The sequence below is a fragment of the Solanum lycopersicum genome, chromosome 4 (assembly GCF_036512215.1).
Source record: "Solanum lycopersicum chromosome 4, SLM_r2.1".
Lineage (NCBI taxonomy): Eukaryota > Viridiplantae > Streptophyta > Magnoliopsida > Solanales > Solanaceae > Solanum > Solanum lycopersicum.
In genome coordinates, this window is record NC_090803.1 from 51,602,562 (window position 1) to 51,630,514 (window position 27,953).

Consider the following 27,953-nt stretch of genomic DNA (forward strand, 5'->3'; position numbering starts at 1 on the left):
GATTACAATATTTATTTTCTTTTGTTTTCTTCTCTTTTTTTTCCGAATTTATATTAGTTGTATTTTCATTATCATGATTTGTACCAAGATCTTTTCACTATACGAATATTTACTGTAATGATTCTTGTTGATTTGTTGCGGAAGTCATAAATCTTGTTACGTGAGATTTTTATTGTGCTATGTAATACAAATTTATGGTTAGTTTGATAGTTTTAAAAACTTATAGGTGTAAATCATATTTCTTAAAAAAATGAAATATGTTTCTCAAATTCTATGGCCAAACACATGGTAAAATTTCACCCAAATTTTCATCCAAATAATATTTGCCAAAAATATTTGAATATCTATGGCCAAACGCTAGCCAAGAATAGACAATTTTGAAATTTGTAGGGTAAGTGTCAATATATATTATCTCGTTAAAAATAAAATATGTCAGGATCAAAATAATTAGAGCATCTTGCAAAAGTTGATAAAGTATAATTATATAGCGATAATAAATTAAACGCCAAGAAAATACACCGACATATTACCATTTGATATGTGATTTGATCAACTAACTCATATATTGAAAAGTAAATTTTGAAAGTACAAAATCTATTGGGAATAAGCTCTCACATAACTTAAACGAATGTATTATGGATGTTATTGTATTGTGCTATGAGAAGAAAACACGAAACTTTTCTGAAAAAGAATAACCAAGTATTGAAAAGATTTATATTGTCAATAAACAAAAACAATTATGGTTCTAGGTTCTGACTTTTCTTTCAGAAAAAAAATAAAATTCTAGATCGAAGCAAAAATCTAACGAAACAGATATTTCGAAGAAAGTCCTAAATTTATTTTCTTTATATTTCTTCTTTTCCCTATTCGTCAATGGTTAAGAGAATGCAAAAATTCAATACTAGAAAACAAATTAAATCAGCATTCTCTTAACATGTGCATCTTAATCTTGATGCAAATAACCTACTGGATACAATGCTAAGCAATATATTAGATCATTGAGTTCAAGTCAATCGCCAAATGGACTAACATGAAGATTCCAAGTCCAAACTCCAACAACAAAAATTGATGTGAGTCGATCTGCTCCGGTCTTGGTAGACAAGATTACCTTCTTGGATACATGTGCCTGTGGGTCAGATAAGACGTCTGTTGAATTGGTCGATGTGTGCACAAATTAGGCAAACACCACCGATGTCACAAAAGATTATAGATCATTCAGCACTGACTGAAGAAATCAGCTCCACACTCGATATCATCTGTCTTGCTGCTTCCAGATTGAGCCATCAATATTCTGTAGACTCTCTTTGAACAAATCTCTCCCAATCTTCTATCATCTGACATCATCCCTTCCACTTTCAAATCTTTAAGCAGAAATTCTTTCTCATGCACCTGAAAATTTTTCAACAGTAAAAATATGTTGGGAACTCAACATCTGACCCTCCATTCATTGTTATTTGCTTAAGAGACTAGATAAGTACAACAAAGCAAGTGGAACTGAATCGTATGAAATGAGATGTTACTGTAACATTTCAATTTTTAGTATTATCAAGCTCTTGTTTGAACTGAATCGTATATATGGCACCTGGCATCCTCATTAACAAGAATGAATGACATTTACCAGAGAATATAGCTCCACAAAGTAGTTTGCCCTCTAGTAAATGACATTGCTTAAGCATACACTCCTCAATGCTCTCAGATGAACTGAATATAATGCTAATCTAATGTAAGTTTCTGAAGAAATTTTAACCCTCCTTAGAAATGTCTTCGTATTATCCAACATCTTAAGTTGAATACGCTGGTGAAAGGGAGAGGAATAGTGTAACAAGACCACTGCATCACTACCTTTTCTCTCCCTTAGCCACTGTTGATAGCCAAAATCCTAGTTGGCTAGTAGTTGGACTTACAGATTGTAGCAAGTATTTGCAGCGACAAGGGAAGGAAGTACCGTTCTTGATATTATCTACCCATACATACAAGGCCATGAAAGGAAAATAGTGAAGCAGAAGTCGCAGCATGATATCAGTAAATGAGAACCCTTTTCCAAGGAGATGAAGGATATTTTATTGCTTACCGATTTACTTGGATCCATGTAAACACGCAAAAGAGATTTCATTGTGGGATATTTCTTCCATATGGCAATAGCAAATCGTGGCTGAACCTTTGGAATAGCCACCAATGCTTTCAGCCTGCAAGAGACAAAAATTCCAATAATAATGCAATAACCACTACTACCTTATGTTGCTCGTACTCTTCAAAAATGCCGACTGTTGCGTGTCGGATTCACCAAAACTAGTGTATTTTTGAAGAATCCGAGACGGGTGCGGCATCAAAAGTGAAAGTCCGCGCAACTAAGCAGTACTACCCTAGGCATCGAAGGTGGGAAAACGCTTGTAAAAGTGGTATTCTTTTAAAGTTTAGTGATAAAGTATCTTACTTTTACAGTTAAACACACAATAAACCATTTTGAAACTAACATCAAGTAGAATCCTCATAGTAAGGTAGAAACTACCCAAGACAAAACTTGCTAAATTGGGATCATAACTCAAACATTCTTGTTGGAGTCAAATGGAGCAGTAGAAGACGGTACAATACAGCACTAAAGGATGGATATCTATCTAAGTCGATCAGGAGTGGTGATAAAATAAGTATATAAAAAAAACAGAAAAATGAGACTTAAGTCAAGATAGACATACAACAAGAAACTAGCAGATTTTGACTATACTAACTTGGAAAATGTTCCGCGCATATAACTTTATTCTTGCTTGCTTCAATAAGCTCTAAAAGATCAATTCAAGAGCTTAGCAACATGGCAACAATTCACTTAAGAGGGTTTCTCAAGGCAGTATAGGTTTAAATGAAACCAAAAAGGTAAAAAAATAAGGAAGATTCATTATTTTTCAACCAAAAAAAGGTTCTTATTAAGAGAACAATTGAGGCCAAGATAGTTAGTGATTCACAGCCTCCAGAGTTCACCAGAAAACTTATGCAGTTTTTGTCCATTACACATATTTATGGATCTGAGGAAATTTAAACTTATAAAATGGATAACAGCATAAGCACTTACCATGGGCTCTTTTTTATCTGGTTCTTGTCCACGCAATCCTTGGGAATAAGAGAACCATTTGCATTAACAGATAGTCTTGTTAACTTGTTTCTGTGGAAAACCAAGAACATCTTAGCAATGACATACGAAACCATAAACAGTAAGAAATGTTAACTTCTTTATCATCTCTATTTAATCTAGGCAATTGGCCCAGAGAACGGAAGTCCTGAGGCATCTGCATATTGAAATGTCTCAAGCATCACATCTCATTTGAACCAAGAGCAGAAAGGACATAAACGACTTTTACCATTCAGCCGAGTATAGTACTCTCTCTGAGGATCAGTCCCTAGGAAATGAACCAGGACTTTATACTCTTCTATTATAAATTTATAATCTTCAAAAGCATTTTGCTTTGATAAGACATAATATCACATTCCTTATCAAGGTCTTACAAATATAAGTATATCTATTTCACATTTTACCCCACAGAAAATAAGATATAGATGCCCGCATAAATTATAACACCACTAATAATACGGAGTTTATCGCTGAACCAACAGTTGCATTAGCTATTGCAGAGTTGTAAACAGGAAAACCAAATGTTTTATTAGTTATCCTGTAACATATGTAATTTGGAGTTTCATGTTGCAAACTAAATGTTAAAATAAGTAATCCATAATTTTTATGTCAGGTTTATTTTCCTCAGGCGTCCAGCCACTAAAATAGTTATGGTGCTATTATTTCTAAGTATTTCATTTGCTCACTTACAAAAACGGTCTATTACCATTTGGCACTGCACAAGTTTAGTTGAACTGTATACAACTACAACTCAATCAAAAGCTTGTTAGCATAATACCTCGGGACCCCCTAAACTTGGCACCACCTATTCGGTGCACACTTAAACTATTTATTTGTCCTAATTAACCCTCTATACTTGGCTATTTAGTAGTCTTCACCCCCATGGACAACCTCAACCCAGGGAGGAGGTGTGATGCACTCGCTGCCATGTGCATATTTTTTGTCCACGTGGTATCATTAATAATACGATATATATATATATATATATATATATATATATACCAAACCTTTTAAATTCATTTATTTTCAAAAGTAAATAAGCAGAAACCAATTCTTGTTTTCAATGAACTACCTCCTCTGTGCACTGTTCACTTTTACGTGTCCACTATTCCCAAAAATAGATTTTCACTTTCGAATGTCACTTTTTACCTATCAAGAGAAAACAATTATTATTTTTTCATGGTTTACCCTTAATGTTAATACTTATTCCCCGAATCATTTTTCAAGATCTAATACAAAACATCAATAAATAGGGATAGTGTGGTAAAACAACAATGTCAATCATTGTTTTCTTAATGGGTGTGCCAAGTTCAAATGAGACAAGTATAAGTGAAAGGAGGGAGTACAAGCTTAGCATTGTTGAATGAAATCATCATACCACCTGCCCACTCATCCAGAAAGGAAAGGAAAAAATTTAACCAACTATTTTCCTCCTGAAAGCAACATACTCACTCCATTCACTTTTCACTTGTCCAATTTGGACGTTGTACAACCCTTACGAAACAATGATTAACAGAAGTATCGACTATTATTCCACAATACCCATATTAATTGATGTTTAGTCTTAAGGTTTAGGGAAATGATTTAGATAAGAAATAATTAATGTTAAGGTTAAGACATGGAAAAAAATATATGTTTTTGTCTTAATATGTTAATAGTGACAAGTAAAAATGAAAATCTATTTTTAGTATAATGGACAGGTAAAAGTGAATGAAGGGAGTAATAAACAACAGACCCAATCTTTCCTAATTAAGAAGTTTAGTAGACAAAAGGTAGTAGCATACAGAACTCCAAAAATTCACTATTCAGTAGGTATTAATCAATAAACTAGCCCAATTTTTTAATTACAAAATACTACAAGCCCGACACATTGATATTATATAGATGGTCGCGTATATGGCAATTGTCCAAAAATACGAATTCACTGAAATATAAATATGACATACCTAAACTGACAAGAAGCTAAGCTGCAAGTCAGCCCAGCTACATGTTCAGCTAATTCAGCTTCATCAACACAGTGCCTAGAATGCACCTTAACAAAGTTAATTGTTAATTTTGACAGAACCTGCCAAAGAAAAGAGAAACTCAATACCCAAGGAATAGCACCAAAATTTCAAGCTTACACTAATAACATTCTTAATTATTTCCAATAAACTATGTCGCCGGACTCTTCAAAATATCGACGGTTGCGTGCAGGATACTCAAAAATTAGAGTATTTTGAAGAATCTGACACAGGTGTGGTAACAATTTTGGAGAGTCCGAGCAACATAGCCAATAATAACGAGAACCAGTGTTGCAACAACCTCCTCTATAAGTGGTCGTTTCCAACCAGTATGATTGGCAGGGTCCTTGTATTGTCCTTGTTCCCTATCACCAATAGCAGTAACAGTTATAAGATACTGTAGAAAATTAAATATATTTCTTTTGTCTTAAGCATCTTGAAGCTTTGACCAGTTGTTTCTTTGAGCTATACATGAAAGTCATTTGGTTGAACATAGAGGATTTGGGACAGAAAAAGTGCTTAGACTTGCCAAAATACGATGTCAAAAGCAAATATATTGACAAGCCAACCTTTTAGGGGCACACAGAATTCCACCAACAAAAAAGAAAATAAATATATGCCCAAGATTAAAATGTTCTATGTTACATGGATTCCATTCCAAGTATCAAATATGCTATGTATGACAATTACGTTCTGTAATCAGCAAATAATTTGTGTATTAAGAAGGATTATGAAATACACATATCCAAGTCATAGCAACTCAACAAGCTCATGTACCAGAGGAGTTGTCTAACAAATCAAATTTGAACTGCTGCATTTCTCTGTAAACTTCTAAAATAAAGCAAATAAAAATAAACTTCCAGTTAGAATTATTTCAGCTAATTTTTTATACCCTGGCTTCAATAAATAAACTAACATGCTGCTACTTTTTTACAACCGAGAAATCCCAGAGGGACTCTGCTACTTATTATTTCTTTCTTGAAAGAAGAACAATTCTTTCTTGAAACAAGAACAATTTGATACTAAGCACATGGTCTGAAAGCATAACAATAGAAAACCACAAGAAACCTAGAAGGTGCATCGTCATTGTACTTGATACAATTTGCACCTCAAAGCTTTCATTCCATCTTACTTAACATTCAACAAAAAAAAAAATGAACAACTAACTGTTAAATTCATGATCTGTCGCAACTTGATTTCATCTCTCAAGCATGTCACACACGAACAGAACACTGAAAAATAAAAGGCACCTATAACAGAAAGTTCTATAAATGGAGAACAGATGTACTGAACAATCCAATGGTCAAATTCAGGATCTTCTATCATACGTGAAAAAGGTTGAAAAAGAAAATTACGGCAACAACAGAGGTCTAAAAATAGAGAACAGAGAAAATTTATGTGTCAGAAAATAAATTAACAAACTTAACAATAACAACAACTACACCTCAATACCAAGCTAGTCAGAAAATTTGCTGAACTTAAAGTGAAAAAGAGTTGAGATGGACAAAAATGAAGTTACCGTCAACCTTTTGTTGATATATGCCAAAAGCTTGTTTGTGAGATAACAAACTGTATGAAGAGGATAAAGGCGTTGGACACGGGAGACATGACTCATCAATGATTTGCTATTCACAAGGTTGCAAAACTCTTCGGCCTCAAATATGAATAATACATATGGAACATCGATAACTTCAGATGAGATCTGCACAAAAGTAGTGAATCCAATGACCACAATAAATTGTAAAAGCTACAAAGAATAGCTACCCTTAGCTTTAGAGAACCAATTCAAAAACTTGCTGTAGCAGCACAAGCATACACATTGCCATCATACACAAGACAAGTTAAAAGTTCAAAAGAATGAAATCAGAGACCAGCAAGACAAATTTTTGCATAGTACAAGAAAAACAATTTGGCAAAGTTATCAAAACATTCACCAGCACCATGCTCTTTCACAGCCCAAATGGATATCCGATATTATTGTTAGTGTTGATTTTGAATTATGTAACCACCTCATTTAAAAACACAATTATTAGAGCAGGGACACTTATTACTTGTACAGGTCCCCATTCTACACCCACTCACATGCAAGCTTGATTCTTTTACTTGGCCTAGTAAATGAAAATATGACATTTTCCTTCAGCTCTAACACTATCTTTTGTTAAATAAGGTGAAGTATTATCTCAAGTTGCTCTTATACCATTTTCCATGTGATCACCTCATATAAAACCTTTAATTGCTAGACACAGGTGATAATAGTGAAATGAAACTTCAATATTTCCAAAATATGGAAGTACTTACAGATATCATGTAAAAAAGTAAAGAGACATTAACCTCTAATACTTTATTATCAGATTATTATTATTATTAGTTATTTATTTGGGGAGAGAATCATACTAATAGAGTGTTGAACTAAAGAATAAAGATTAGGACAAGTCCTTCCTCCACAAGTAAGTTCTTTGAAATAAAGGGGCTGACATGACTTATTTATATTGTTTTGATACTTAAACGTTGAACTAAAGTTGCTAAGTACCTTGGTTGATATGAGACTTATAAGTACATTTTAGAATTCCTTATGGTATCAGGTGATTGGCATAGTATGTGTTAAAAATAATGAATAGTAGAGAATATCACTTATATTGGTGCATTTTCAGCTCACCGAGGACATGACCTTATAAGAGGGTATAGAGATTGCAGACAAGGGTAGGAGGTTAGTAGGTAGCTAAGAGAGGTCCTATTACAAGCTTATGCTTGTGTTTGCTTTTGGTATTCGTTGTCATTTGTGGTATACTATGTTAAGGTGATCGCACCTTCTTGTTGTTGTTGCTAGGATTCCTTACATATAGTTGTAACTGCTTTGCTGTTTGTTGTCATGTTTCTCCCACCTGTTTTTTTCGTTTTTATTACTGCTTTGATTTGCTTGAGCCGAGGGTCTTTCGGAAACAACCTCTCTACCTTGGAGAGGTAGTGGTAAGGATTGCATACACTCTACCCTCCCTAGGCCCCACTTGGTGGGATTTCACTAGGTATGTTGTTGTAGTGGAAGGTAATTCAGTTTCGACATTGAAATACGTACATCCCTAGAAGCAAGGAAAACACTATCCAGTTTTTTAGAACCCCCAAAAGGCTAGCGTTGGTGTCTTACACCTTAAGGGTCTGTCCGCAACCTAGACTGGGTTGTGACAACTGACAACTAACACCCAAATATCACCATCACAAAAAAACCAAACTTTTGCAAAGATAATTGACATCCAAATGGATATAGCATAAAAATGCATATATTTCAGCAATAAATAAAGTCAATTATGCATCTATTATTCTACTGAAAGTTAAATGGGTACAGTAGTTAAGTATATGACATTAGAAACAACAAGTAAAAGGTGGTCAAGTAGCTTAAGATGATACGCTGACTAAAATTTGCCAAATTTCTGAAGAATAAGTTACCTTAGATAGTTCCTCTGGGACACTCATTGACCACACAATAGACTTTTCAATAGGATTTGATTTAATTTGGTAGGAAAGACCTTTCTCCGCAAACCTTGTTAGCAAATGGCCTGACTTGGTAACATTGCCATGTAAGACAGACGTTTATATGCAATAAAGGACGCATGGAATGGCGTGAGAAAGAAACAAGCAGAGAAATAAAAAATCTACCTCCAATTGAACCTAGTTCCACAACTTTGGTGTCAATTTGAGCTACAATAGACTTTTGTGCAAACTTTCCCTTTTCCCACTTCTGCTTTTCCTTTTCTAGCTTTTTCTGCTCAGCAGCTTCAGCCTTTTCGGCTGCCTTTTGCAATTTCTCTTGCTGAATTATGGATATACATTAGATTACATGCCATAATTACTTAACCTCCTCCAAATAAATAGGCTTTCGTAGGAAGGCTTACCTCTTTCTGATATCTCTTTTCTTCCTTTAGGCGAAGCTGTTCTTCCTTTGACATCCTCATTTTCCCCGTTGCTACATCCCCGCTGCTTTTGTTACTTCTATTGCCTTTACCTCTGCCTTTTGGTTTTGAGGCCTCCTCGTTTGGCTCCAAGGAATCATTCTCTTTGTCAGGATGATCATGGTCCTGTAAGCAAATTGCACCATTAAAATTAAATTTATATAGAGACAAGCCCTTTTGAGAATTTACAAAAGCTCTAGAGTCTAGACAAAAGATACAAACATTAAGAACATGTTTTAAGCCCTATCCTCCATGCTAATTATTTAGGCACATTTTGTGAACAGACTTGTAATCTTCAAATGCCTTTCCAATTTGACAGAATATGCACTCAAGAGTTCTGGACATGAATCAGCTCTCCAGGATGCACAGATCTCTAATATAGATTGAAATATTCTTACCCTTCTGATAAAATAAGAAGCCCCTAGAGGTTCAAACCATTTTAAAACAGTTTCAATATTCTCAATGTATGAGTAGGTTTATTAAAATGAAATGAGTGGTTCACGAACAAAACTCACACTGCTAATTGAAGCACAACTTGAGTTCATTCATTTAGTACAAACTCAGTTTACTCAGACCATTTGACTAAATGTTGTTCATGAGGAATTTCTTCCATATTTTCAATGGAAACAGATATATAGTTGAGCACTTAGGGTTTCTGTTTTCCACCTCAGTTCCTCAATGCTGAACGGCTCTAAGCCATAATCTCACTACCTTCTCTCACCTCTTTTTCAAAATTTCTCCTTTCCCTCTCCCCGTCAGTAATATTTCAAATCGGGCTTCTCCTTCTCTTATTCTCCAGTCCAATCTAAGCCGCACCTTCGCATTGCTATGGTTGTCTGCCAACTATTCTATTTTTCCAAAACCCTTAAACTCATTTTTGAAATCTCGCTTTACTCAGTACTTCCTTGATTGAACTCTGAGAAATGAGATCAATTTGATAGCATGATCGAGAGTGAATTTGAGTGGAACTGATAAGAAACTTCGCCAAGGATTAAAAACAGTAAAGTTTGTTCTTAATTTATGCTCGACTTCAAGTTTTTCTTGAGAATCCAGAAGCGACCAAACAGTAGTCCAAGGATAAGAGAGTAGTGCTGAAATTGAATAATCACAACTCTGTCCAGCTCACTTGTTCACGTTCCAATCTATAGGAGTATGTAGTTCCACTCCCTTATTCCTGAAGCAAGTTACGAGGTATCTTATCAACTTACAGGAATAAAATCAACTTAGTTTTAGCCATGTAGTCAGTAGTCCAGGTGTCAGAAAATCCTAAAGTTAACTGAACTTTTCTTTTTATTGTCTCCTTCTTTTGAAGCTATCCGCGCAAATTTCACACAAACTTCTGTCAATGATGTGTGTTTCAAGGAATGGTCCTACCGTAATGCAATGATAAAAGCTGGCTTTCTTTAAGTGGCACACATGCACAAGATGAGGGGTGTGGGGGAGGGTACTGAGTTACTCATATTAAGAAGAACAATGGAATGGAATACAGAGAGCCTATTGTTATGCACACAGATAAGAAAATGTTGAAAGATAAACTTGAACCAGGCAAACACACCACAGAAGGACCGGCTTCAGTCAAATTTCGATGAGAAAAGTCCTCTGGCATTTGCATAAAATTGTCAATACCTGTTCAACAGTTTTTCGTCTCAGTTGAATAGCCTAACAGTTAATTTCAGTCAATGGAAAATTTATTCTATAATCGTATTAACTAGTAGATTAAACAGAAGAGCTTACCAAGAGAAAAGGTGGACCCGAAAAGTCTGGAGCTCCATTCTGTCTCCTTAACAACTGCCTCCGTGGAACAAAGTTTCTCCTCCTCCTTCCAGGCACCATGATAACCACTATTCTCAGATTCATTATCAGACTCCAAACAAATTACTCCATCAATTCCTGAGTTAAAACAGCCCATTGCGCAAGGAAAGGTGAAAACAAAACTCTGAGGCTAAAGGGCAATTTCTTTTCTTAAGTAGTAAAATAAAGTAGTATTATGCCAAGAAAATAGGAAAACCAGAATATACCACCAAATGAGAAGAATAAGCAAGCATGTCAAAGCTAGGTTGTCATTTGCTTGTTTGTTCATATAAACCTAGATTGATAAACCCATGTACCCATTATCTTTGGGTTAACAAATAGTATAAGGACTAAAAATATCTCTTTAACCATCCCTTTTTTGCATCAGAGAAAAACGTAATGAGGAGTATGCCTAACTAGCGCAAAGTATTACGGCTGATCTCGAACGAGGCACAGGAAGAGCAAACAAAACAAGTGAACCATGTTGAACTAATACTAGAATCTGCCTTTGCAGAAAATAACTGATTAATCAAACACAACTCATAAAAGCAGGCAGGGTGATGCAGCACGAAGAGCAAACAAAACATCCACTCATCCAGGTTATAAAGAGTATTACAGAAGTACCCAAGTAGTAGTTCAACATGATGTATGTCCAGGGGAAAGGAAAACGACTAAAAGAGCAGCCAAGTGAGCGAAGCATCCCGCTTTCACACAGGGATCAAGGAAGGACCGCAGCCCAAGAGGGAGTAATGTAGGCAGCCTACCCTGATGCCAGTATCTGACTCCACAGCTCGAACCGTAACCTATACTTCACACTGACACAACTTTACTGTTGCCCAAGGCTTTCATTCGGAAAGGCAGACGCACTGAGCAGAGAAAATGGGTTTGATTACTGAAAGCAAAATGTAACCGGAATATGGTGCACTAATTTTCTGGCGCATTCTAGTAACAGACCAAAGATATTGTAAATGCACTTCATGTTCTTTGTGCAGTTAACTAGTAAAGTTAAGGAAGCAAAATCATGTAAGAATCACTAAAGAAAGGCCTGGAATGATTCATTTAAATACTTATATGAAAGCTTAAGCTTCAACTTGCTGTTGTACCGTCTAGAAGGCAAAGCAACCGTAATCGCATGCTAGATCAACAATAGCAACATTCAAACTTCTGGAGATGAGTGATGATGATGGCAAAGCAATTAATTTATTCTAAAAACAATGATCATCAAATAAAGAATATGTGTCAGGAAATTGAAGTACCGACCTATAATGTTAAATAATGACAGAAGGACTAAATAATAGATAAATACTATTCCCTCTGTTTGAATATATGTTTGTGCGCCCCACTGCTTTTCTATTGTTGTGATGTTCTTCTTCAATGTCATTTTTTTTCTTTCTATTACTACTTTGATTTGCTTCACTTGAGCCAAGGGTCTTTCCTAAACAGTCTCTCTACCCCCAAGAGATACATATAAGGTTTGTTTACACTCTACACTCCTCCTTAGACCCCACTTTGTGGGATTCCACTGGGTATGTTGTTGTTTTTGTTGTACTATTCCCTCCATCCCAATTTATATTAAGGTGTTTGTTTAGGCACGAGTTCAAGAGAAAAAGAAAGAATTTTAAACTTGTGGCCTAAAACAAGTCATCATAAATTATGGGCTATAAATCATCTCATTAAGGATAAAATGAGAAATTTGAAGTTGAATTGCTTTTAGATATAGAAAGATGTCATTTTTTACATAATAATAACTATGATGTCTCAGAACTTGACATTTGGTTAAAAACTATAAACTAGGCCAGTTTAAAGGCTTACCGTCATCTTTGTTGTGGTCTATAATTGAAGAAGAGCAATTCTTTGAATCAGCATTAGCTTTGGTGCATCTGACTATTGGAACACTATATTTTGAAAGCTCTGATGCCGGGGTTTCAGCAACCATAGATGGGGTCAAATCAAGACCTGAAGAAGAGAAAAAATATTGTCAAGACTTGTTTTCCTTTCTTCTTTTTTATAGTCCAAACTTGCTATATTTGACATTGTTTTCTGAATTATCACTTATAGACCAAAAACAAATCAAGCTAAATCTCAAGTGGAAGTGTCCCCAGCATTGTTGTGTTTTTGCATAATTCTTAAACAACAGCTTGGATTCCGACGAACCCATAATGCACAGACAAACAAAAGCACTTAAATAATCAAAGAATGAAATAGTAAAGGTCCAAATGTTGTATTATTCATATTGATTTCTACGAAATGAGACATCATGTATAGTAAAAACTAAAAAGACTAACACGCGTAAGCCAAACTGTGTGATTTCACACTAATTGCTGAACAATCACTTAATCAAACTATGATAAAGAAATGTGAACTCACAGGAAGACTTAGGGTCCGAAATTGAAGAGGAACCCAATGAGCATCTAACAAAGGAGACTTCAGGTTTGGATAAATCAGACATGGGAGTATCAGCCACGAAGGATGGAGTGGACTTTGAAGGCCTAACCGGCGTCTCATCATCATCTTCGATTACCAGAACTGTGGGATTCCAATTAGTAGACTTTTCGGTTCTTTGCTTCTTCTTGGATGGAATTGTCAGCGGCGTCGATAGATCAATGGTATCGTTCTGATTGAAGGAGAAACCATATCCTCCGTTGCCACCGTCGTCTTCGTCATCGGAGAGAATGTCGACGGAGATCGGCTGAGACATTTTTGAGAAGTTCGAATTTGAAGGGTCGAGGGTTTTAAGCTTCAGTGTTAAGGCGGGAAAGGAAATAGACTTAACCAAAGAAGTGTGTATGATTTGGGGGTTTAAAATTGGAGTGTGTGTGATTTGGGGTTTAAAATCAAATCAAAATCATAGTTAATGTTTTATTAATATCGAATAGTTTATTTAATTGCTTATATTGGGTAAATTTTTAATTCATTAAAAATTGTATTTACATATTTTCTATTTACACAAAGTAAAATAAAAGAAAGACGTTAAAATAAAATGTGCATGAATAAATTATCAAATGCTTATTTGACAAGAAAAAGAAAATTCTCTATAAGATGAATTGCATTGGCTTAGTCCAAAAAGGTAATACACACACATATGTTAATAATATTATTGTTTTGGCTTAACTCAATAAGTGATATCACATTCGACGAGATGAACATAGAGGTAACTGAGTTACAATATATGACTTGCTTTACTATGTTTATCATGTCAAGGTAACTTGAAAGATGCACAAGCATATGAACTAGTTAGCTATGAACTTCGGTGTCTATAAATATTCTACTCATATAGATGAGACACAGTAAATGTGAAAATATTAATTGTATGAACTGTTGTCTACGTACATAAAATTAAATAATTTGAGAAGTGAAGCATATTTTTAGGAGAGTGGGGAGGGGGGGGGGGTGTTGTATGTACGAACAAGGCTCCATGTTGGTAGTTGAAAACAAGAAGAAGTTATGTCATATGCGTGTTCGATTTGAAGGAAAATGTTATATTCTTGAAAATAAGTGATTTCTATTATAAAATGATGATTGAATACTAAAATCAAATAAAAACATAGAAAGAAGAAGAGGAAAACAAGTAATAAGAACAAAGAAAGGAAGAAAGTAGTAGTATTTTTATAAAATCAAATGTCTTATTTATAGATACAAGTTACTTGGAGAGGTTGTATTGCTATAGTGACAAAGTGAGGTCATTCATGACATTCACCAACTAATGTATTTACAACACTCCCCCTTGGATGTTCTCTCTCTCTCTGTGTGTGTGTGTATATATATATAAATGTACACAGTCATTTGTGATATAATGTTGCCTTGTTACAATTTGCTTGAAGGAAGGTGCTTGTAAGTTGATTGTAGGAACCCATTTATAGAGATACTTGTAAGTTGTTTATAAGAATCTGATTGTGTAAGTTTCTTATAAAATTTGCTTGCCGAGCTGCTTGTAAGTTTTTTAGGAACCTGTCTCTAGAATTGTTTATAGGTGTCTACTTGTGGAGCTACTTGTAAGTTGTCTTCTTGATTTCAAGCTTATTCAGAGAATTTTATAATAGACATCTAAAATATGATGTAATTCCTATTCATTGGAGTTTATCAATAGATAATGTGCTTCGTTAAAATCTTACTAGGAAAAAACCCCATGGGAAAAAAAATCCTAGTGAAGAAAAAAGAGTACACACATATCTAGTAATACACATTGAGAGTTATCTCATTAAAAACCTTACCAAGAAAATACAATGGGACAAAATCTTGGTCAAGAAAAAAAGAGTGCAGCGCATATTTACTCTCCCTGATTAAAACATCACTTAATTTTTGTAAAAAAATGTCTCCCAATTGTATACTTAGCTTTTCAAATGTTGATATTGACTATATCTTTGTGACCAAATCATATTCATGAAGACGTTGCATCCCTGAGCAGTGGCGGACCCAGGATTTTCATTCAGGAGGTTTGACAAATAAAAATATAAACGTGTAAATAAGTCTTTCAAAATGGGGCCTTTGAACTTTTTTGGATTTAAAACCACACTTTAGGCAGATTTTTAAAATAAAAAATGCTTGAAAAACATAGCTGATTTTTTTAAACAAAAATAAATTGAAACTATAAAGGAAAATAAATAAATGTTGTTGCAGAGATTTAAACCTAGGGCATATAGCTTAATATTCAGGGGTCTTACCATTGAGTCATCTATTTTTATTTGTTATTGTGGGGATTCAAAATATATACGTCTACAGAAATACAGAAAATTTACCTTATATATATATTGTATTTTTTTGCCGAGGGTGTTCGGGTGAACACCGTGAACCCAACGTGAGTCTGCCCCTATCCTTGAGCTTATGTTATATATCGTTTTCTTGTCCGTTGGATATGTTGAGTTCATCCAATACATCCTTGACAATCACTCAGTTTGTGACCTCGTCGGTGTATATAAATTGCTCATTCGACTTGTTCGAGGCAATAGCCAAGTGAAAAAGACTCCATAATAATAAAATTGGTTGTCTTGTAGGATAATATAATTATGACTGTATTTCTACATTAAAGACATTTATCACCTAGAGATCAAACTTCATATAAATCAAATGATTTTCTACAGTTTCATAACCAATAAACCTGGACAAGATTGGTTAGAATAAATAAACGCATGTCAATATTTGTTTCACTCTAATATTTTCACCGATAGAGTGATGTCACATTTTGCATGAACATTAGTAAAATTATTATACCATGAATAATAATAGCAGGATACATAAGTACATCAATTGCACTATGGCATGATACTTCTTAGCCATTTTAATGAAATCAAAATTGATCTTTATAATATGCAATCTTACAACCATTGGGTACTATTCAATGAGATCGCTTTATAACCTTTTAAATTCTTCAAGAATATTCATATAATATTTACTATCTAGCAAGTAATCATTCATCAATCGTATTCAAGTTTTTCATATATTGTCAGACTGAAAGAAACTTTATTGCATCCACAAATAGAGAACACATCTCCATATAATAATGTCAAGACTTTTGCGAAATCGTTTTATAACCCAAGACATAAGTCGTACTTATATCTTATAATTTTACTCATCATACAATAATCTATTTGTACACCCGCTGACATTATATCTTGGTATATGGACAAAGCAAGTCGAAATCATCATTTTTCCAAGTGAATAAAAATATTACTTGAATTACATTTTCTTTGGCCAATCATTTATTTGTTCACACTATTTGACAGCTTTAAATCAAGATCCTTATTATCATTTATAATTTTGTGCTCTATATTATATTAATAATATCGTCGATGATTTATTTGTTATCGATTCTAATATGACATAACTTACCGAGCTTTCTTTATTTTTCATTATTTTTAGGTACCTGAACCTTTGTCAAGTTTTTATGAAGTGTTATATCATGATGCTTTTTCTAAAGCACCTGCCTCATTATTATGATCATCTTAATTATTTGTTCATTTTCTTTGTCAAGAAGTTTCATCTTTTAAATCGATTTATCTATCACACTTTCGGTGAGTCATAAATTATGTCCTTCACGAACCTTTTATTTGAGCATTTATAACTGGATTATAATATATGGTCAGTGAATATGTCTGACAATAGACTTAAATTATATTTTCAACGAGGATCATATCAATGATATTTCATTATGTATAAGTTATTTTTCAGTTGCTTATCATCTCCCCAAATGTTAGAGAATCTAACATTCACTCAACTTTGTTTGGAAACTCATCTTTATGTATTTTGTAGTGGTAGAACAATTGAATAATATATCTCACATTTTAATTTCTAGATGAGAATTATTTGATTTCTGATCCTGAACCAATTTTGATAGGGATCTTTGCTGGCTTGATACATATAAGTGTTGTCATACTTTAAATAACATATCTCATATGAAATTTCTTTTGAGAGTTTTGCTCTCATAGCCAATGATTTAGCTATAATTTGAGGCATACAATTTTTTTTTCTTAAACCACTTGGATATATACCAACATTATTAATATAGTTTTATAATTTGAAATGTGCTCTTGATTTATCAATTCGAGCAAACAACCTTTGCAAAAATCAAATTGCAAGTTGATAATAAAGCATATGTGACCATAAATAGATGCATCTATATAGTTGTAAACGGTCCACATGGCAGGTGAAAGGACTCATATTCACCTTTTTATACATTTCAAAATTTCTGGAGATACAATCTCAACATTAGATGGTACAACAATAATTTTACCATGAAAACAAACAACACAACAGAATTCTTAAAGAATTTATTATTTCTTCAATATATATAATCACATGAATTCTCATTTATTTTCGTATCACATTTGAATCGGGATGATCATCAACCGATCATTCTAACTGATATTTGTTTTAATAAACTTCTAGTTTATTTTGCATGTGATTTCATCATCCTGTCCATAATTAGTCACCACAAACAATATGAAAAATAAGTAAGTTTTCACATTTATATCCACTTTATAATGTGAAGATATTAAATCTTTTCATATTTTATAGTTTCAATATATGTTTTCGTTGACTATTTCTGTAAAACTTAAAAAATTTATTTCGAGACTTGCTACAATTTTCATATCATGAGTAATTTTATTTATTTGGGTAGTAGCACCGTAGCTCATCAAAGCTCACAATTAACATTGGATACTATCACGTACTTCATAACATTGTTTATGTGGTAAACATCTCTTTGAAGGAGAAACTTATATCATTATTGTCATGGTCAAAATCATTACAAATAAAACTTGTTTTTTTAGTTTCTTTTTGTCATTAGTATCTCCTGCCTTTTGATTAATATCTGATAAAATATTATTATTAAATTTTTTTACGTACAAAGATACATAATAAATGACAATTTTTTTTGTGGTAAGAATTATTTCCTTTTTTTGTCATTTTGATTGTTCATCATAAAACATATCACAATATTTGTGATGTACTAAAAGTACTTGACCAATGACCATTTATAACAACAATTAAAAAAAATTCTTTATTTCTCTATAACCTCCCATAGGGGTGAGTTGTGGTATCTATTAAATCATACATGAGTATGTCCTAATTTATAATTTTTATCATCTCTTGACAAATTCATTTTCAAAAGTGATCCAATTTTTGTGATATTTATCACAAGTCACATTCTCTTCAAGGAATTGACTATATATATTCATGCTTCATAATTTTTTCTTTCGTTAAAAGTTCATTGTGATACTTTGAAATTTATCATATTCACATGACATACCTTGAAATCACTTTTGAAAGTCAAGTGTATTACCACTTTTTCATCTTTTCTTTGAAGGAGGATTTATAAACTTATCTAATTATTAGGTCTCATATCAAACATGTTTCTAATGACCTTTCATATCATTTAATGACAAAACCTTCACTCTTTGAATGACCATTTTGAGAACTGATAATGTTCTTTATTTTATATTTATCACAATGGTGACTATTATAATTTTGTCCATTCACATTGTGAACACCTATTTTTGACGTGTTTATTTTACTCCTATAATATTTTTAGTAAGAATTTTTTTTATTTGAATTTTTGGTATTTGTCTTTATTATTTTATTGGCTCAAATTACCCAATTTTGTTTAAATTGGGCTGATTTAAATCAATTCTGATGACCCAATTGATCTTGACCCGGTCCATAGAAATGATCAAGATTGAGTCTCAACCATTCATGATATTTTGATCCAAGGGCTATTATTGGACCCAAACAAAAATACAAAACTCCAAAAATAGTTTTTTTTTTATTATTTTAGATTTTTTTTCTTCTTCCCCTTGCTACCATGCCGCCGGCCGGCCACCGCTACCACCACCACCGCCCCGTGGCCACCACTTTTTTGGCCGGAATTTTTTTAAAAATTTACCATCTTTTCCTTTCACCCTCCTCTACCTAAATCTACAAACCTTTCATCCATATCTATAGCCAAACTCCGTAGATCTAAGGAAAACCAAATGTGAATTTTTACTTTTTCTTTAGATTTATAAAGTTTCGGTCATTCCCATCCCAAATCCTTTACATAAATGTGTAGAGCTCTTCAAGGGCTATCATTTGATATAAATTTTAAGTTCAAAATCCGTCAAAAAAATTTCCGGCAAAGTTTGGCGACCTTCATTTACTCGGAAGTTATGTCAATCTTTTCCCCCTCTCAATCTTTATCCAATTTTATCATTATCTTTTTTCGTTTGACCATATAAGTCGTTTGATGTTGGATTTGTTTTATTAATGTTCTTTAAGTTTATCATGTTGATGATTTGCTTGAAGTATTATTATTATTTATCTATTTTTTATTTCATTTTTTGTATGTTTATTATTTTTAATTATTTTTAGCATTATTTTGTTGTGTTTAATCTTTAAAATTGTTTAGATGTTTAGATTTTGTGTTAGTTGGTCAATTTTTTTTGGGTCTTGATGAAATGGGTCAACATTTGGGCCTATTTTAAATTTTGTCAGATGACCCATCAGCTATTATTCAAACAATGAATAAAAGAAATGGGCATCCAAATAACATTTGGATATTATTTTCTGATGACCCATATAACTATATTCAATTAATGAATAAAGTAAATGGGTCATCTAAAAGGGCAAATGAATTAGTTAATTAATCTGATTTTTCTTAAAACAAAAATTTAAAAAAAAAAGAAGAAAAAAAGAAAAGAATTTCATTGGCCATCTTGGGTGGCACCTTGGGAAAACAAAAAGTCCAATGCATGTATTGACTCTTAAGTTTTCAAGAAAAGTGTGATGTTAATGTGGATCACCTATTTAAACCCCCTTCTTTTTTCCAAAAGGGGGAAGAAAAAAGAAAACGAGAAAGAAGAAAAAAAAAAGATATAGAAAGAAAATTGTAAAAAAAAAAAAACAACTTAAAAATTTCTTCTTCTTAAAAAGAAAAAAAAAAGAAGATAGTGGTTTGAGAATTCAATTGAATTTTCTTCTATATTTGCTTGTCATCAACTCTAGGTATTTCTTTTTTTACATTTCAATGTAATCTTGAATTAATCTTTATGTTTTTTTTTTTGAAAAACTGTTGATATTTTTTGCTAAGCTTATTATGATTTTCGTATGATTATGTTTATCCTTATGTAGTCTATAGTGTTTCTCATATGATTGTGTTTATTATGATGTACATATATGTTATTAACCATTTCTAGTTTAAATTTTAGTTTAGTAATTAAAAAAAAGTAAATAAATAAAATAAAACAATCGCGATTTTTTTTAGGTTTTTGGTAACTTTCTTCTTTGAAGAATGAACTTAAGAAAAAGTAAAAATAAGAGAATGTAAAACTAGTCATTTTTGCAACAAAAGAAAAATGTAAATCTGGTTATTTCTGCAAAAAATGTAAATCTGGTTATTTCTGCAAAGAAAATAAAATCTGGTTATTTCTGCAAAAAAAAAATCTGGTTATTTCTGCAAAAGAAGAAATAAATGTAAATATCTTTATTTATTTATTTATTTTAAAAAAAATTTAAAAAAAAATCTCTTAAATAATATTTGAATTGATTATTAAAGTAAAAATACAAATTTGACTAACTTGACTTAATAATCCAACAATTAGAAAATTTGCTATTTTGCAATAATCTATCAAATAAGTCAACGTAGTCATTTTACATAAAAAAAATTTTTTTTTTACTAAATTGATTATTACTTAAATTTTTATCAGTATATATATATACATATATATATATATAAATAAATAAATAAATATATATATATATATATATATATATATAAATATATATATATATATATATATATATATATATAAATAAATAAATATATATATATATATATAAATAAATATATATATATATATATATATATATATATATATAAATAAATTAAAACTAGTATATCATTAATTTAAAAGAGTGTTTAATTATAATTTTGTAAAAGTTTTTTTTTCTTCTTTTGTTGTCATTGTCTAGTAGTAAATTTTTCTTTTCTTTTGGTAAAACCATAAAAAAAACGCTAGAAATTTTTTTATAATAATAAATAAATAAATACTAATCAATTATTGGTTTATATGTTGCACCATTTTCTTTTATTCATTCTTATCATTATTTTTTTTAAAATTGAGTAATTAATTATTGTTTTTTTTTTAAAAATAAAATAAAACTTCAAATACCATCATGTGTTCGGTTACGATCCTTGGTGTATATTTTTTTTTTAAAAAAAGAATGGTTTTGTGTGCGGTTACGCTCTTAGGCCAATCAGTTTTTTTTTGTTTTTATTTTTTTTAAAAAAATAATTAATACACTTTTCCCCTTTTATCCAAATTAAATAAATAAACTATTTTAGCCAAATATAAGTTAATAAAGCGATCGTGCTAGAACCACGGGACTCGGGGGTGCCTCATACCTTCCCTCCAGCTAATAGAATTCCTTACCCAATCTCTATTTTTCGTAGACCAAAAAAATTTATTTTAAATTAAGAACTATTTGTGACTTGAAACACCTAAAAAAACTCAATTTCAAGTGGCGACTCAAAAAAAATAATTTTTTTAAAAACCCGTCGTATCCTCAACAATTGCAAAAAATTAAAACATAAATAAAAGAGGTGTGACAGATTTGGCGGTTATACACTGTGTGTGCGGTTATGCTCCACAGGACTTCTGTATAGGATGAGTCAGTGTGCGGTTACACTCCTGATTCTAGGTTGTTACACATGTTAGGCGGGGTTGGACCACCAATTAAGCCGGAATAGCTCTGCTATCGGTCCGCTGACCCTCCCCGACTCGAGTTGTCCGCTTGAGTAAGCCAGTCTAGACACCTTCATAAATGTTAAACCTAGACAAAATGTCTCTGGAATGCTGTTTTTTTCATCATGTACATTTGACCTAGCGAAATTTAAGATATGTATCCATGCTAGACCAAAATGTTCATTTTGTATGCTATGTAAAAATAGTTGGTTCAGAAGGCTTTGACATTGTTGACCATCTTCAAAATAGCTTTGCGAGTTTAGTTTGTCTTTTTTTTTTTAAAAAAAAAGGTTAAATAAAAGGGGTAGTCTTTCCAAGAGAAGTTTTTCTTTTATGAACTACGCACACCTGATTCTCACTAAAAAGAGATACGTAGACATACTTTCAAGGGATCGGTGTTTGTAAAAAATTGGTGTTTTATTTTATTTTCTTAAAAAAAATATTTTTTTTTACTTTTCTTTTTTCACTCTGTTAGAGTTTGTCATAAAATCTTTAATGGATTCTATTTAAAGGTACAAATGACACCATCAACAAAAGGACAAGGTTCAAAAAGGCCTAGAAGCGAAGGAATTCCAGAGTTCATGATCGTAGATACTATACCAAAAGATTTATGGCAATGGTGGACTGACATAGGAAGTCATGAGAAAAAAAAGAGTAAAGGAACACTTGGGGCATTTAGTGCATCTTATGGAGATTGACCCTAGAAGGGATGTGATCGAGGCATTGATTCTTTTTTGGGATCCCAAGAATAATGTATTTTGTTTTTTTGATTGTGAGATGACACCAACTTCGGAAGAAATTGCCGGCTTCATGGGAAAGGGGTCTAGTGTTCGAGGTGTTGATCTACGCAATAAAAAACCCATAATTTCGAAACATGTTGATGCCAAAAAATTTCTGGAACTGCTCAAAATTAACCAAATAGAGAAAGAGAGTTTGAAAAATGGGTGGGTCTCTTTAGACTTTCTATACCAGAGATACGGTCAAAGAGATGATTTCAAGAACTATCGAAACCAGTTGATTAATCAAGGGGGTGAAGAAGCTTGGAAGGCAAATGGATGTTTTGCTTTTATGGTCGCATTTTTGGGGCTCATTATTTTCCCCAAAAGGGACAAGCATATTGACATTCGTCTGGCTGGTGTGGTGAAGGCATTGACCACAATGGAAAATCCAACTATTATTCCTATGATCCTGGCAGATATGTTTCGTGCATTAACTAAGTGTTTAAGTGGGGAAATGTACTTTGAAGGCTGTAATATTTTGCTCCAAATATGGTTTTTGGAACACCTTTATCACCATGATCGTGCGCCTAGATTTACTCCAGATTGGTGCAACTATGTTTCCTCTCATAAGGAAAGGAAAGCCAAAATTGATTTTCCAAAAGGAATAATAACGTGTGAAGAAAAACTTTCAGTGATCACTTCTGATGAAATAGTGTGGAATTATTACTGGTTCCCACCTAAGGATATCATTTGCATGTCTAGTGGTATCTCGTTTCTTGTGTTGATTGGTCTTAGAGGTGTTCAACCATATGCCCCACTTTGTGTTATGCGTCAACTAGCCAGAGTTCAAGAAATCCAACCCAATGATGACATAAGTAGGTTTGCATATGACACTCCACTAGGTTTTGCTTTTAATAGCGAAGAGATTATGAAGATTTGATACGAGTGTATTATTTCTGAGCTAAGTGAAATGGTTGTGGAGAAAGATAAGGGAAAGGTGGTTCCTGGGTACCTATCATTGTTTCGTGATCCAATGACATTTGGTGACATTCCCGAAGGATCCAACAGAAAAACAAGAGATCAACATATTATAAGACATTTGAAAAAAAAGTTGGAGAAGGCCAAATCAACCATTGCACGGCAAGAAATACAGGTACAAAGAGGAAAAATCACAAGTTAGAGTTGCAAGATATGGAAGGAGAATTAAAGCATGCAGAGTGAAGATTAGCCCGATTGGAGGAGGAATTGCATAATAGAATCCACTTGGCACGACAGATAAAAAAGGAGAAGAATTTTGAGATCTCTCGATTGAAGAGGGACTTAGAGGCATCCGAAGAGGGGCAAAGACAATTGATCATCGAAAGAGCAACACTTCGCCATCAACTTGAAGAAGAACAAGGGCGAGAGGTCCTCTTGAGGAATAATCTGGGTAATCATCAGACTTTGTTAAATGATTGTCATCAAAACATGGGAAGGGCTAGACTTCAAGTTCAACAACTAGCAGAGCAAACCTCCTATGTTATTAAAAATTAGCGTCGTATGAATGATCAAGAAGTGGATGAGCAAGCACGGACCATTGTTCCCCATCTGCCGAAGGTGTTTCTGAAATTGTATGAGACCTTGGGAGAAAAAAAAACCCCAAGAAAGTGATGAAGATTGAAGAGAAGTTTTAGTTGTTTTTGTTGTTCGTTTCATTTTGTTTGTTGAAAGACTTGGTTTTTAGTTTAAAATTTGGTGTTTAAGGATATTATGTTGATCCGGTTTGTTTTTAAACCTTTTGATTTTGTTGTTTTCTTGAAGTTTTGGTGAATGAATTCCAAATTAATCTGTTTGAGTTGTCTAAATTTTTGAACTACGTAATGATCTGATTCATGCAATAACATGATATGTAGGCAACCTCCAAAGGGTCCGATCAGAATTTATTTTTCAAAACTTTTTCTTTTTTTCCAAAAAAGGACAATAAGCAAAGCAAAGATGGGATGAAACAATGGCCTTCTGAACCCATGTTACTATGTGATTAATAAGTGTGTGATTGATTTATAAAATTGTCTAACCCCTAACAAGTTTGTTCATTTCACATCAACTCTAGTTAGATTTCGGTGGTTAGGTTTGTGGTAAACTGGCAGAGCACCTGTACTTTACTAGGTCTAAGGTAAGAGCGTCAATGACAACCAATACTGAAACTATGATGAATCCAGCGGACACTCCAATTGATTCAACAACAAGAGAGACAGTCACTGTTGAAGAAAACCGGACACTGAGAAATATTATGGCACAATTGTGGCAAGCCCGAGCCAATGGACAAGAACCACCAACGTCTATTCCTGGTTTTCCTGAGATCACTAATATTCGATCTTCATCTCCTCAGGTCCCAATATCAGAATCTTTCTTCCCTCCAGGGTATGGTTTATTTGATAATTGTGGGGCCGAGCCATCAACAACACGTCCTCAAGGCATGCCATTTAGAAATACTCCCACTGTCACAACAGCTGCACCGGTCTATACACTCCCACAACCGACTGTGATGCAAAGAGCAGCTCAAGACGGACAGTTCACCACTCATCCGGAGCAGTACTATACTCCTGGGATAGCATTTGGGGGCCCTAACTCTGTTCAATTCGGTTCCCCTATTGATGTTGAGAGGACCACTCCAGGCTCAGAGCAAGAAGAAATGTTGAAAAAAATGAAAAGCATCGAGCAACACATGAAGATCGTACAAGGGTTAGGAGGGCACAAAAGTGTCGCATTCAAAGACTTGTGTATGTTCCCAAATGTCCACCTGCCCCCTGGGTTCAAAACCCCTAAGTTTGATAAGTATGATGGACACGGTGATACCATAGCCCACCTTAAGAGATACTATAATCAACTTCGGGGTGCAGGGGGTAAAGAAGAATTGCTCATGGCTTATTTTGGTGAAAGCCTGACTGGTGTTGCCTCAGAATGGTTTATAGATCAAGAGATTTCCCACTGGCACATATGGGATGATATGGCTCAAGATTTTGTTAGACATATTTCAGTACAATGTCGACATTATGCCAGATCGTAATACACTCTCCAATACAAGAAAAACCAAGTGAAAGCTTCAGATAATATGCTATCAAATGGAGGGAACAAGCAGCCCGAGTTAAGCCCCCATTAAATGAGCAAGAATTGGTTGATATCTTTATAGAGGCTCAAGATCCTGACTACTTCCACCACCTCACAGCCGCAATGGGAAGACAGTTTCACACAACAATCAAAATTGGGGAAATGGTCGAAAGTGGTCACAAAACAGGAAGGATTGTGAGCCAAGCAGCAATCAAAGCTACCACACAGGTCATTCAAGGTGGTTCAACAAGTTTTGGAAATCGTAAAAGGAAAGAGGAAGTTATTTCACTGGCATCAGGGTCAAGGGGAGCTCAGAGAAAGTCTAATTGTCCTTACACATCAGTTCAGGGACAACTTAGCTATCCTCAGCATTACTACCCTTATGCCCCTCAATATCCAATATCTCCATCTCCGTACACGATCTTAAATGCTCAGTTATATGTGCATCCTCCCAATCGCCCACATTTTTGGGCCCCATCTCAAGGAAACTTTCGCCCACAACGGCCACCCTATCAGGTCCCTTACAACTCTCCTCTTATGCGGAATTATGCTCAAGATCAAGCGCAAAAAAAGAAATTCACTCCATCGGGGGAGTCGTACTCCAACTTGTTTCAAAAGTTAAGAAAGATAGGAGCGATTGAGTGTATCCCACCACACCGTCTGGATCCAAATGCTCCAGGTTTCCAAGCCAATGAAAGATGTGAATACCATTCAGGAGCCCCAAGACACAACACTGATAATTCTTGGAACTTGAAGGGAGCTATAGAGAAGCTGATCGAGCATGGAGTTGTTGTTGTGAAAGATGATCAAAACACTCCCAATGTGATCAATAACCCACTTCCAGCTGAAAACAACTTAGTGGGTATGGTTTGTGATGATCAAGAGTACAGACTCCTCAGCAAAATGGGAAAGTTGTTTAGGAAGATTGGAGAAGAAGACAAGTCAATGAAGAGTTTAAAACCAGTTGCCTCTCTGAGTGCGGAAGGTGTCAATCTTGGCACCAAAGTCTTGTGCGCCCCGGGGGTTTCAAAGGGGATTGAAGTTCGAGCAGCTATGCCAAAGTTGTATGTATCAAAAGGCTTTTCATAACACAACATGACCAAAGTGGCTTGACCAAGATGAAAGAGCCTATTTTTGTTAAGCCTGTTCAACAACTTCCAGTAATTGATTCAAAGGCTGTCCCTTGGAACTATAAAAAAACTGCAGTGGTTTATCAATGAAAGGAGATTGTCGAAGAAGTTGATGAAGTGGGAGGTTTGACACGCTATGGAAGATGTTACTCTCCAGAAGAATTAAGAAAAGGCAAGATGAGTGAAAACATCCAAGTACCACTAAAGAAAGCAGTTACTGAAGAAGAAAATGCAAAATTTCTAAAAAAGCTTAAGGTTCCAGATTACTCTGTCGTGGAACAATTGAAGAAGACGCTTGCACATATTTCACTGTTGTCTCTACTTTTGCTCTCAGAAGAACATCGTCTTGTGTTGAATAAGGTTTTGAATGAAGCATATGTGCCAAAAGAGACCATAGTAAATCAGTTGGAGAATATGACCAGGCGCGTCTTTGAGTCAAACGCCATAACTTTCACTAATGATGAGTTGCCCAAGGAGGGAGCTGGACACAACAAAGCTTTGCATCTTACAGTGACATGTGAAGGTTACTATGTAAAGAGGGTCATGATAGATGGAGGGTTAGGGGTAGACATATGTCCTCTTTCTACGCTGCAAAGCTTGAAAGTTAACACTGATAGAATTCGCCCCAGTAATGTATCTGTGCGAGCTTATGACGGATCAAGGAGGGATACCGTTGGTGAAATCAAGTAAACATGACAATTGGGCCAGTAGTCTTTACGATTGTGTTCCAAGTAATGGATATGGAAACATCTTATAATTTTCTACTAGGAAGGCCATGGATCCACATGGCTCGAGCCGTCCCATCAACTCTACATCAAGTTGTCAAGTTTGAATACAACAATCAGGAAATCACTGTTCATGGGGAAGATGATTCACCTATTTACAGAGATCCATCCGTCCCATACATTGAGGCAAAGAAAGGATGTGATTCTATTGTTTACCAGT

General features: G+C 33.9%; 3 protein-coding genes across 4 annotated transcripts; 2 read left to right on the top strand and 1 right to left on the bottom strand.

The window, feature by feature from the left end:
* Positions 1-816: 816 nt before the first annotated feature.
* On the bottom strand, positions 817-14,589 carry LOC101261911 (crossover junction endonuclease EME1B). 2 transcript variants are annotated; one of them, XM_004237431.5, is made up of 13 exons: positions 13,227-14,589; positions 12,672-12,815; positions 10,803-10,958; positions 10,624-10,694; positions 9,012-9,194; positions 8,776-8,929; positions 8,566-8,675; positions 6,651-6,826; positions 5,426-5,489; positions 5,068-5,186; positions 3,065-3,154; positions 2,072-2,186; positions 817-1,389 (listed from the first exon to the last, which is right to left on the bottom strand). In XM_004237431.5, the coding sequence occupies exons 1-13, from the start codon at positions 13,555-13,557 to the stop codon at positions 1,216-1,218; spliced, it is 1,887 nt and encodes a 628-aa protein (XP_004237479.1). In that variant the 5' UTR covers positions 13,558-14,589; the 3' UTR covers positions 817-1,215. The 2 variants fall into 2 exon arrangements, with proteins under 2 accessions (XP_004237479.1, XP_025886509.1); XM_026030724.2 differs by lacking the exons at positions 12,672-12,815; positions 13,227-14,589 and adding an exon at positions 11,484-11,644.
* A 10,366-nt stretch (positions 14,590-24,955) lies between these two features.
* Positions 24,956-25,837, top strand: LOC138348167 (uncharacterized). Its single transcript, XM_069296779.1, has one exon. The coding sequence runs from the start codon at positions 24,956-24,958 to the stop codon at positions 25,835-25,837; it is 882 nt and encodes a 293-aa protein (XP_069152880.1).
* A 164-nt stretch (positions 25,838-26,001) lies between these two features.
* Positions 26,002-27,698, top strand: LOC138348168 (uncharacterized). Its single transcript, XM_069296780.1, has 2 exons — positions 26,002-26,946; positions 27,102-27,698. Exons 1-2 carry the CDS (start codon positions 26,002-26,004, stop codon positions 27,696-27,698), a joined length of 1,542 nt encoding a protein of 513 aa, XP_069152881.1.
* The last annotated feature ends 255 nt before the right edge of the window (positions 27,699-27,953 follow it).

Bases quoted from the DNA above. Each gene is read 5' to 3' on its own strand.
- LOC101261911 (XM_004237431.5), bottom strand. From the start codon at position 13,557: ATGTCTCAGCCGATCTCCGTCGACATTCTCTCCGATGACGAAGACGAC. The intron at 8,930-9,011 runs GTAAGCCTTCCT...TCCATAATTCAG, and splicing joins AAAAGAGATATCAGAAAGAG to CAAGAGAAATTGCAAAAGGC. The intron at 5,187-5,425 runs GTTGTTGCAACA...TTTCTTTGGCAG, and splicing joins AACGACCACTTATAGAGGAG to GTTCTGTCAAAATTAACAAT.
- LOC138348167 (XM_069296779.1), top strand. From the start codon at position 24,956: ATGACAACCAATACTGAAACTATGATGAATCCAGCGGACACTCCAATT.
- LOC138348168 (XM_069296780.1), top strand. From the start codon at position 26,002: ATGGGAAGACAGTTTCACACAACAATCAAAATTGGGGAAATGGTCGAA. The intron at 26,947-27,101 runs GTATCAAAAGGC...TATCAATGAAAG, and splicing joins CAGCTATGCCAAAGTTGTAT to GAGATTGTCGAAGAAGTTGA.